The 12,275-nt window shown below is 40.2% G+C and overlaps 1 protein-coding gene across 3 annotated transcripts in view; it reads right to left on the bottom strand.

The window, feature by feature from the left end:
- The window catches only part of sema4c (sema domain, immunoglobulin domain (Ig), transmembrane domain (TM) and short cytoplasmic domain, (semaphorin) 4C), a 70,877-nt gene that overhangs the window by 22,664 nt on the left and 35,938 nt on the right, over positions 1–12,275 (bottom strand). For all 3 annotated transcript variants that reach the window (XR_010526788.2, XR_010526787.1, XM_065250863.1), the window contains one exon: positions 4,626–4,811. Coding sequence is in view for 1 of the 3 variants with exons in the window: in XM_065250863.1 (XP_065106935.1) it covers positions 4,626–4,728 (103 nt within the window). In the remaining 2 variants the exon portion in view is untranslated. The remainder of the gene's footprint in view (positions 1–4,625; positions 4,812–12,275) is intronic.

Here is a 12,275-nt window from a genome sequence, read left to right as displayed (position 1 = left end):
TGACTATAGAAGGAAGACATGTGTGAAAGATTGGTGAAATTAGGCCGGTGTTTGACAACGTATGCAGTCGAGAATTGAGCTCACAGCTTGTACCGAGCGTGACCTTTGCACAAAGACTTTTTTTCACATCCCCTTTAACAAAAAAAGGAACGTACAGGTCTAGAAAGGGTACGGGAGACAGATTTATTGAATGAAAAAGAAACACAGTTTTTCGGAGAGGACGTCTGTTTATATCCCAGTGTGTGTTATCTGTGTTTGAGGAGGGGTTCTGCACTGATATAGGCGATAGAAAACCTTACATAAACATACACACACATTCACTTGGCCCGTCTTTTGCAATGTAGGCCATCATTATAGTAATTGGAGGGTAGAGAGATTTGCTGGCCAGGCAGTCTTTCTCTCTTTCCGTCTATCTGTTGCTTTGCCATCCTCAGCGCTGGACGTTGCGCGTTCTTGCTATTCCTTTAAGTCAGCGGGTGTTTCCTCCGGTTTGATATGCCTTTAATTTTCCGTCAGATTTGCTCTCGGTCTCTTTCTCTTTCTGTGGCCACGTTGTGATGCTTTGCTATTGCAGTCGGTCCTCTGCAGGCTGTGGAAAGTTATGGGGTGGGGCGCAGAAAGGGCGGGGCCTCTGACACAACTTTGAACTCTTAAAGCTGTTTTTAGTGGGCCACAGGGAGAGCGGTGGGGCGGCCCACTACAAGCGTGAAAACAACGGTTTAACGGTCACCGCAACTTAACTCGTGGCTCTTTGATGATATATGGAGAGACAGAATGGAAACAAATAGACACTTAATTTCGAGGAAGACAGAGAGACACGTGTTTGCGTTTGGTGAGTCCCTAGCGCCTTTAAGTCGGGGGTAATTGTGTAGGCGGAGTCTTGGGGGGGGCGGGGGTGTGGAAAGTAGTGGGTAAATATTATCTCTGCTGCGATCCAACTCCCCACCTCCAACACACACACACAGTTGAACATTACTGGAGCTCTAAATCCCTCAGACTGCCAGTCTAAGCACTCTGTACTCACACACATGAACATTAAAGCGCACACCAACGCTTTGCCTGTTTATACAACTTTCATCCTCGCCCAAAAGCATGTGTGGTGCACAGTACTACTGTTTGTGTAAGTTAGGACCCATACGAAGTCACACATGACCTGAAACAGTAGTTTAACACCCACTGCACTTTTTTTCCACATCACTTATCTCGGTAGAGCATTGTGTTAGAGGTGCTAAAGGTTGTGGGTTCGATCCCCAGATGGCACACACACTGATAAAATGTATAAGTTGCAATGCACTGTAAGTCTCTCTCTATCTACAGTAATGGCCAAAGTAATGTTTGTGGGGGAGGATTTGTACAATGTTTCTGGTACAAAATGAACAAAACACTATGCACATGGTATTTGTTGGACAAAATGATTTGTCAAAAAGACTTTGCACAGCATATTAGGGGTTAGGGAATCTGTGTTTTATTTGAAAACACAAAAACTGTGTTGAAAAATATTTATTGATCCTCTTTTGCACATATTATAATTTTATAAATTAGAATTTAAGTTCACACTGTAAAAAATTTGCTGTAATTATGCAGCTGATTCTCAGTAACTTACTGTAGAATATAAAGACTGAAAGGGCCCTATCTTGCACCCAGCGCAATTGACTTTGTCAGTGACGCATGTATCATTCGTATTTTGCACCGGCGCACAGCGGGTTTTTCTCTCCACAGACGCACGTCGGCAAACTAGGGAATGAACTTGCGCTCCCTGGGCGGTTCAGCGCAAAAAATGAGGCGTGTTGTGGCGCAAACCATCCCTGATGCTATTTTCCAGTTTCAAAAAACAATTGGGCCACTGACCAAAAAAACTAGTCTAAAGTCAGTGGCGCGTTGCGCGTTGTTCATTATGCTATTTTAAGGGCGCATGCTTGACCATAATGTATAGCGTGCACAACGCGCACACACTTTGCTTATCTAATCTACACAGATGCAACAGTTATTTTTGCAAATCATAAATTGTTACAATAAAAAATATTAACACACGAGATAAGGGGAATCATAGTGGTGAGCATTGTGGTGATAGTTTTTATTTATTGTGTGGCTTCGTTAAAAAATTCTCATGCAAATAACGATTAAAATATTTTCATAAGTTTGTGTGGCTGTTTTACGTTTATTTTATGTAAATAATAATTAAAATGTTTTCATAAGAAACCTTAATGTATATGAACTGGATTTGTAAGTGCACTTTGGGGTTGGACTGCTTGCGTTTCTTGAGTCCGATTTCAAAGCCCCCAAACCGCCTTCAACACTTTCAGCGGTGAGGGTGGACGCAGCGATGTCCTCTGCTGGCGTCAGGTAATGTGTGGAGGCAGATCCACCTCCCGTTACACGGCGTGCCCGATTTATGCTGGCAAGCTTGGGATTCCCCCATCTCCTGACATCATTGTAGCGCTTGGTGCAACGTCCTGGGGATGCCAGCTGATGAGACAATTGTGACTATTTCCTCCCACGCCTGTTTAACCGACGCTGATTTGGGCGTGTTTCTCCTATCCCCATACACAACAACTTCTCTGTCTTTGACTGCTCTTACAAGAACGTCGGTCTCCTCGGCTGTGAACCGCTCCTGGCGTGCGCCTGGTAAATCCGTCATAATAATAGCAACCCGCCATGGAACTTGCGCCCTTGCGTTTAAAGGGAATGTTGGATGACGTTCTGATTGGTGTATTTAACGTTACGCCCAAACCACACCTATGAATAATGAACCTACTTCAGACCAACCCCTTATTGATTTGCGCCTGGCGCAAGAGTTATTTCTCCCGCCGGGAAAATAGCAACAGCGGCCAAGATCCGCCCACAAAGTCACTTGCGCTTTGCGCTTCGCACTTGCGTTTCAGATCGTTAAAATAGGGCCCAAAATGTTTAATGCATCTTTAATAAAATAAAATAAAAAATGCAATGATCTTAATTTTCCTAAGTTGGACATCACTTACGACCACTGCTGTATCTATTTTATATTTATTTAAAATCACTGCAAACCAACTCTATGTGCTGAGTTTTTTTTTGTGCATTTTTCCAGTTACCTTACATGTGCATGCATGCATTTGTCGGACGCTTTTATCCAAAGTGACTTCCAGTGCATTACTGGAAGTCCCTGGGGATCGAACCCACAACCTTTTGCACTGTTGGTGAGGGTAATGCTATTTCATGCATTCTGACTTATAAACACAGTTAAAGAGTTGTAATCCTCATGCTTAACAAATGCAAAGTGTCAAAAAAAAAAAACAGTTGAGCATGTGACAGACTATTTCTCGGCCAAATTCACACCTCCTAAAAGTTTCGGAAAGTTTTTTACCCGTTATGTATAATTGACCCCATATTCCTTTTATGGGCACTTCCCCTGTAAAAGCACGCCCACACGTCAATCAGAGTGAAAGCGAGAACGAGGACGCTCATTAGCATTGTTTCTTCAAGTAAAATTCACAGGCATCACTTCCAATGGCAGCTTTGTTTTATATCAAGACTCAACAAGGGCACGAAAGAAGATGTGAGTTTTTGGATGTACGGAGAAGAAAGCCTTGTTCAGCTTTCCAAGTAAGCCAGCCTCATGGGAACAATGGATATAGTTTGTTTATCCGGGGTAGCAGCGGAGTTGTGTGAGTGTTTGTTTAATGCTAGATTTCGTTGAAATGGGGCGACCCCAAGCTGGGCCATGAGTCGCAGGCGATAAGTAAAACTGCATCAAATGTCTTTGTTGGTAATCGACATATAATGTAAACGACATGAACATGTGAATTTTATGTTATCCAGAGATAGTGTGATAATGTCTTGTGTGCGTTACTAGCTCCAGACTTGCTTCTCCCGCTGGACGCCTCTGGGATTTCGTGCTTTTACGGAAACAATCGCTAAAGCTAATCTGTCTTCTATAAATCTCTAAGTTACAGGAACACAATAGTAAATATTGTTTAATTTTCATCACAAATGTAGGTAATATTGGGGGGGGGGGGTCTTTGACAAAATGATCATGTGATTTTGTACATTAGATGCGTATCTGCTCAAAGTACATTTTGTTTCTGAATGCTAACAGGCATGGACTAAAAGCCACAAAACTCTGATTTTCCAATGTTTTCATAAAGCTTTTGTTTGATTTTTACAGCTGTGTGTTTCCAACCCCAACTCACTCTACTCCTGGGGATATTATCAGTTAATGCGTGTGTACATATAAAATTATGCCTACTGGTAAATGTTTACTTTAACCACTTGGTTGATCATCATCAGCAATTTGGTTTAAAACAGGAAACCAGAAGAAGAGCAGCGAAATGCAAACAGTGTGAGAAAGGGAGGGCAGGAACAAACGGAGCAAGTGTAAATGAATGGAGATGCAAGCACTTTTCAATAACACTTTTCTAAAACCCTGCAGTAATGTGATATCTCTGTGAATTCAAAGCTGGAATCGCACCTCTTATCCCTAAATCTGCATGGAGAATGAAGGGAGGGACGGAGAGAAGAAAAGAAGAATGAGACGGAGAAATAAAGGAAGAAAGAGTGTGGGAATAGGGACACAAACAGTGGGCTCATGTGCTCTGCAATCACCGTTGGGAGGAACAAGTCACATTTCAATACGGTCATTAGATACTCACCATTATATTTAACCGTCTTGCGTGGGAGGGGGTTCCAGTTGACGCAAATCCCCTTTTCAAACCCGATCATGAACATCACGAGAAAGACTTTGGCGCAGCCCATTTCTCCGCTCCTCTTTTATTTCACTCCACAGATGAATCCTGATTGGTCGACGAGGTGCGTAGGATCCAGATGTACTCGGGCTCCTGTCGAGAGAGATAAAGAAGACAACAAAACATAAACAAAAGTGATTACGAGATGGGCTGCACCTCCCCAGAGCCTCTCCGTCACGATCCCAGCGGAGCTGGAGAGACAAACACGGTGGCGACAATTTAATGACAGACTGTACACTGTTTTTAAAAAGTAATGCGTTTTGGCAGACCACCAGCTAAAGCGTGCACGCTTGTCAAAACGTGGCAGCATCAACGCGACTCGCGCCCAGTTATGAGAAACATGTCACATATGGAGAAAGGCTTGTTTCTGACAGGCGAGGACAATGAGAAATGCGTTCGTAATTATAATTGGACGTTGCGTTTTGCGAGGATACATTGTGATGATGCCTGAAATGAGGCTTCAAAGGAAAACCTTCAGCATTAGCCATTTTTACACATTTACTCTAATCGTTCAGTCACACCTGTTTCTTTCCATTAAAAAGGAAAATTAGGGCCTTGATAGTATTCGCTGATTTGAGAGCAAACCCATTGACTTTTAAATGTGCGTCAAATGTCAAATGCTATTTAGCGCCGCAGATAACAATATAAAACCGTTCTGCGTTTTATCATTCAGCCCGAAAGGTTGTGCGAATTTAAATGTTAGGGGTGATAAGCAACTTTGGAGGGGCGACCTCTTACCGTCACTGAATAGAGATGGGGAGCAATCTCACCGCCATTGATTTCTGTTTTTCTTTTTTCATTAGCATGAAAAAAGAGAGACAGAAAAGCGGCAGATAACAGAAGTGAGAGATTGTGGCGATTTGCTCCAAATGACTTGTCCGTAATAGTGCGGCTGCAGTATGGCAATTCGATGACTCGCATCTCCACTCGCATGCCAGTTTTTTATTGGATCGATGTGACGCTGCTTTTATCTCAGTTGCGACAAGTGGACAAGATTTGACAATCCAGATTTATTGGTTCAATTAAGTGATTAAGGAGATAAACAAAAGCTTATTTAAAAATATTTGTTTTTTATATGAAATCATATTAATTTCTAAATGTATAGCAATAAAAATGCTTTTATTAAAACAATATTTTATCAAAATGCACATAATGAACACACTCCCTTTATGTTGCCTTCCATCTGGTTTATGCACGTGCGTTATTGTTATTATTGCGAATAATCTTGTTATTGCAGCCATAACTATAATCTTCCCTTTATCTCCCAAAAGCCGTCACTGTGAGAGCTCTGGCTGTTAGCTATGAAGGGTTCATATGTCCATACATGAACTGCAGAGGGATTATCAGCAGAGCTCCAACAGCAACAGAGCAGAAGGGAACTCAAAGACCCTGTGCTCAGTCTCTGGAAAACAACCCTGAAGTCACCAAGAGCCCTGAATAAAACTCACTAATCATGTGTGAGGCTCAGCTAGCCTGCAGATCGTTTTACAATTCAATCAAAGGAATAACTTTTACAGTTTTGTTATTTAGACAAACTGGAGGTCATGCAAGTATGCATACACACATCAGATTTTGGGAACACTTTACAATAAGGTTGTATTTGTTAATATTAGGTAATGCTTTGCTAACATGAGTTATCAATGGAGAATACCTTTACAGTATTTGTTAATCTTAATACATGAGACTTTGTAGCATTTACTAATGCATTTATAAAATAAAAATTTGTAATTGTTAAAGTCCGTGTAAAGTCTGATATTAAGTCATTCCACCGCCAGGCTTTTTTTTTAATTGCCCGCCAGCATTTTTGTGATTTCAACAAAATACCTTCTAGGAAAATGTTCTTCTAGAAATATAAACATACAAATACAAATTTTCGGACTATAAGCCGCATTTTTTTCATAACTTGGCTGGTGCTGCGTCTTATAGTCAGGTGCGCCTTGTAAGTCAGTATATGAATTCATTTTGATATTTATGAGGCAAGAGACAACATTACCGTCTACAGCCCCAAAAGTCCGCTATATGCTGCTCCTGTATTTATGTAATTCAATGGATTCAGTGATGCGGAATGAGAAGTCTGCGAACTTCACGCTAGTTGGCTTGTTCGGTTAATTTAGTCTATTCAACCCTCCAGGTAAGTCCTGTATGCTATAGACGTTTAAGCAGTAACAACATAAACAAGCGGCTGTCGTGGTCTGCACGTAACTTCCGGTAAACCCCGCTAAGAATAAATAACAACAAAGTTCTTTAAACGTAGTTTATTTATATAACAAGCAAAAAAAACCACAAAGATTACCTAGGAAACCAAAACATTTGTTATTTTCGATGAGGCATTTGTTCAAATGATCAGGGGTGCGTTTCCCAAAAAACGACGTAACTTGTTGCTGAACGACCATAGTACGATGCATCATTGGAGAAACGAACTACCTTGTCACGACTGTTTCCGGAAAGCATTGTCACTTTGTCGCACATTCGTCGTTTGAACAATGTTGGAGTCTTAAAGCTCGTAGTGCTGCACATGCGCAGTTTTCAAATGCAGCGCTTTCATTCTGTTTACAAATTTAAAGACGTAAAATAAAATTTTAATATATTTCGAATGATGGATATAGACTGTACTACATGTTTTGTGCTTATTTTGTTCAAAAGCATAAACGATGCTTCTAACGACAGGTGAAGAGCTGTCATTCCAACGACACAAGTTACAGATGCAGTTTGCGAATGTTCGTTTGAACGATGGTTTCGGGAAACACCAAATCGTTGAACGATGTTAGTAACGATGGAACTTACGATGTCCGTTGGCTAACGATGCTTTTGGGAAACGTACCCCAGTTTAGCAACTAGTCAGACCATTAAAAAAACGAAACCGGCAGTAAAGTTCGGATCCAGGTGCGTATTGCGTCAGCGGACCTGCGTCCAATGAAACCGTCTTTAGTTTATCGTTTAAATAACTGAAAATATTACTTTAACGTACAGACATCTATTCAACCTGATGTTCTGTCCGCTATTGTTTAGTTGAATAACTTGCCTTTCCAGATTAAATGTCTGTTCTTCGGCTTGGATTTTGTGAAATAATTTTCTAAATAAACACAATGTATAGTCCACTGCAACTTTAACTATATATAAAAATTTCGTCTTAATGACGCATTAATGACGCAAAGTGTCATATTATCTATATTTATTTTCTATATAAGAAATATACGTGTAAGTAAGTGTTTTGAAATGAACTCCTCCCATAAGAAAACACACAAATGTGTTTTCCTGTGTATTTGATGGATGTCCGGAAAAAGGTCAAAGGTTGAGTGATGACTGGCTTTCTGAGTCTAGAGCGTTTCCCATGTCCTTTCAATCTGTTGCTCACTCGCATACACTTCCTCTCGTCTTCCTGTCAATAATAAGGTCTTCTCTGGCGCTAATGTCTAAACCCTGTGTTCCTCATGTAAACTACGGTCTGTTGACCCCCCGAAGACAGCAAATGTCAAGGCAATGGAGAGTTCATGACAGCTGAACGCGGGCTGTAAAGTTAATGCCTGAACATACAAAAGATGGAAGTCTCCACCCCTTAGCACATCTAAACATATCTTTCCAAAATAACACAAAAAAGATATTTCTTCTTGATCTCTCTTTTAATGAAAATTAAACAAAATCCCGTCGCATGTCAGTGGCCGGAATCACAGGAAGGAAATTTCCCAACATCCTGCCGGCCGCCGCTATCTCTGTACCGTGACGACAATTCCAGAAAGCGACCACTTAACAGCTCAGCATACTGAGAAAACATTTGCACCAAGCCGAACTCTCTGAAAGTCATATGCAATGTGCATACTGCTAACCAATACTGCATTTGGCATATGATCTGTTTATTTTTGTGTAAGATCAGATGGCTCTAGTCAAAACATGGCAGCGTGCTTTCAACCCCTAGAGCAGCAGGCAGGAATCTTTTATAGCCACAGAAGTGGGGCAGTAGGTACCCCACCAACTGGCCTGCGGTAAGAGACGCCACAAACCATTTCAAGGTCTCAGTCCTGCCCTAAACCCTGCTGGTTGCACTGGTATGAGGTCTTCAAAAGGAATCTCAGGCTTTTGGAAAGGGTGTCATATTTTTGGCTTTCAGAAAGCATCTCTGGCTTAGAAACTTTCACAAATAGTTTCAGGATTTTCTCACAGAGACAGTTTTGGGATTTCAGCTTTGACATTTAAACAAAGTCCCTTTAGGCAAGTCACCCCACCATTTTGATTAATGCATTAATGTTTTTTTTTAAATCAGTGTATATCACTAGTCCAGACCTGCCAACCTTGGAAAAATTTTTTGAGTACAGAAGCATCGTCCGAAAGGACAGAACACGGGTTTTTAACATATAATTTAACACATGCACGCGCACATGCACACACACACCTCTTGGTAACTTTCAAGGTAACATGCTGCACATTGCACTCACTTTTTCCCCATCCTGCCATAATCTGCTTTAAAAATAATTATAAATGTGAATAAAATCATGTTTAACTAAATTTGCCATACATGGTGATTAATAACATTATTAATGTTAAATACTGTATTCTCCAAAGTTTAGCATGTCTGCACAAACACTGTTAAAAGTGATATTACTGTTAAATAGTGGGAGATGGTTAACCCACAAATGACATTCTGTTATCATTTACTCAACCTTATATTGTGTCTAACCTTCATGATTTCTTTCTTGAGTGAAACACACAGACAAAAAAAGTGAGATTTTTTTCCCCTGACTAGCAAAACATACAATGGAGTGGGGACCAGACACTGTGGTTATCAACACTCTTTAAAATAACTTAAATAACTTGTGTATCACACAATAAAGAAACTCAAAAATGTTTGGATGGTGTGTTCTGTTATGTAAACTATGACTGAATTACATGTTTTAAGTTAACTATCCCTTTAAGACAGTATTTTAGAGTTAACACTGCTTTAAATTCAACCATAACTGTGACAGTAGCATAGCTGCCAACTTCTGAGTTCAGCTTGGAGTGAGATTTTTTTTTTGAGGGGGGGGGGGGGGGGGGGTTGTGGTAATAATTTTTAAGTCCTTAACCAATTGATAATAGTGTGGATTTGAGCTATTTCTGTATAAAATAGTTGGAAAAACTGCGTAAAAATGGATTACAATACAAATCTAATCATATTTTACAAATTAAATTGAAATAAAAGCTTTTACTGAGTTTAAATGACTGAAATTAGAGTCTTTATTATTATTTCATACACTTCTATTATGCTTTCCTTCTGATAAAAGTGCCAAAAAAGTTCTTAAAATCTAATGAATAGGCTACTGGTCTCTGTAAAATGTATAACTGCAGATAACAGCAGCTTTGATTCAGTTTATCCACTGAGAAAGAAAAGCATAAAGTGATGATTTGTGATTGATTGGTGATAGAGGGACTGTCACAATCAAATAAAACAAATTAGTACTTTATATTAAACTAAAGCAACAGATAATGTGCATGTCAAGACCATATAATTATATTTCGTATATATTATGTTTATAGATGTCAAATATCAATTGACTTTTTTCTCTTTTATTAAAAACTGTCACAGCAAACATCACACAGGCTTGTACTGATTACAGACATGCACACGCGGGTGAGGGTTGATTAAAATAGCTGTTTTCTGAGGGTATCTGTGTGCGCGGAATCCGGGCAGGTCTCTGCTTCTCATCCAGACCTTGACGCTTTGTGTGTTCGACTGGTGCGGCGCTGACTGATCGGCTTATGACATCAGAGTAACGCGAGAGCAAAGGTAAAGGCGGACCCTTTTATAACATTTCGACTTGCTCTCGCGGTACTCTGATGTCCTCGCTGCCGAACTTCCTGCGCAGCGCCACATAAAGTGAAATGCTCTTTGACTTTTTGCAGCAAAGTACCAGCAACATGAGAAGTGGTGGGACGCAAAAGACAGTGAAGGTACGCTAAAATATAAAAGTGTCAGTACTGCGAGCACTGGTTTAGCTACTTACATCGTGCGTTGCTCTTTCACCATCGCGCAGCCGCGCACTCGCTCTGTAGTTTGTAGCTGGCGCTCCGGCATCTGTAAACAATAACTCCACCTTCTTTGATTTGATTGGCCTTCGCATCATTTTGACTTTGACGAGCGCTTTATGTTGATTGAGGCACGCCAGATAGAGATAGCTAGGCGTTTTACAGTAAGTACAATTAGGTATATTAGGCAATTATTTCATGACTTTTATTAAACTCAATGGGAATGTCAATGGTGGGCACGAGCCTGCGTGAGAAAATGGATGTGTGGCGTGAGAGCGTGAGAATTGGGTCAATTGCGGGTGTCTCACGGTGAATGCGTGAGAGTTGGCAGCTATGCAGTAGTGCTGTTAACTGTATGTCTGTCTGTAATTTATTGTAGCTTTGTTTACAGTACAGTACAGTACACGAGATATTCTCCATTTATAAAACTTTATTTGATGTGGTTGGTTTGTATATGACGTTTTATTTTATTGACAATTATCAAGAGCGCGTTATTTCAGAACGCATTTAATCCGCTTCACTCGGATGTCAGGTGGATTCCCTTCACTGAGAGTGAACTTTCCGGTTTTTTTACTAAAACTGGATGCTCTCCCCATGGTAAAATCATTGTACTTTTTCGTAAGCGCTCAATTATAAATGATGCCCATTTACAAATCAGAAGTAATGTTAGCGCATCTTGCGGTCAAGTGCACGTTATGAAATGGAGCCCGCGCGACCGTCGACTTCATAGGATTAAGCTAATGCATTATTTCATTATTTGCACATCCACCCTTACCAGTTTACCTTAGCGGGTTAGACGTCTTGACTCTCCGTTGAAAAAGATGGTCAGAAACTGCGGGTGGAGGGAGGAGATCACGCTGGATTTTGTGATTCCATCGATAGCAGACTCTTGTTACTGATTGGCCATACGACTTGTCAATCATACGCACTTTCTATGTGGTGGATAAGCCCAGTGCTATGATTGGACATATTTTTCTTTTTTCTGTTGCTTCTTTTGAGTACTTCGCACGGCAAAGGGCGTCATCAGGTTTTTGCGTAGTTTAGAGTGACAAATCGTACCACCGTACTTTGAGGTCAAAATGAGTACCTGCTACGCAAAATGCGTACAGGTTGGCAGGTCTGCTAGTCAACTAAATGAATATAACATGGCAAAGATGAATGCACATTTATATATTGATTCAATGGATTTATTGCATTTTGCTGAAAAAATAATCAGATTTTTATAATAAATCTTTGAAAATCAAACAATGGATTTGAATTTTTATGTTATTATAACCTAAAGATGCTATGTGAAAGTTTGTAACAGAAAATAGTGGTTTTCATCTTGTCACTTTCTTGGTATAGAAAACACATTTTTACCCAAATTAGTCAAAATGAATTTATTGCGTTTTGGAACCAAACTCTTCATATTTATACGTTAGTGAGAAAAAAAGTAACACTTAATATTCTGAGATTATGTAGCAATCGACACATCTTGTATGCAAAGACAAAACAATCATATGAAACCCGAGAACCGATAAAAATTATTTGTTTGTGTAGGAAGCAAGCGTGGCGCACAAG

Source organism: Paramisgurnus dabryanus, chromosome 5 (genome assembly GCF_030506205.2).
Source record: "Paramisgurnus dabryanus chromosome 5, PD_genome_1.1, whole genome shotgun sequence".
Lineage (NCBI taxonomy): Eukaryota > Metazoa > Chordata > Actinopteri > Cypriniformes > Cobitidae > Paramisgurnus > Paramisgurnus dabryanus.
The sequence above is the reverse complement of the archived record's forward strand: the minus strand, read 5'-3'. Positions and strand labels throughout refer to the sequence as shown.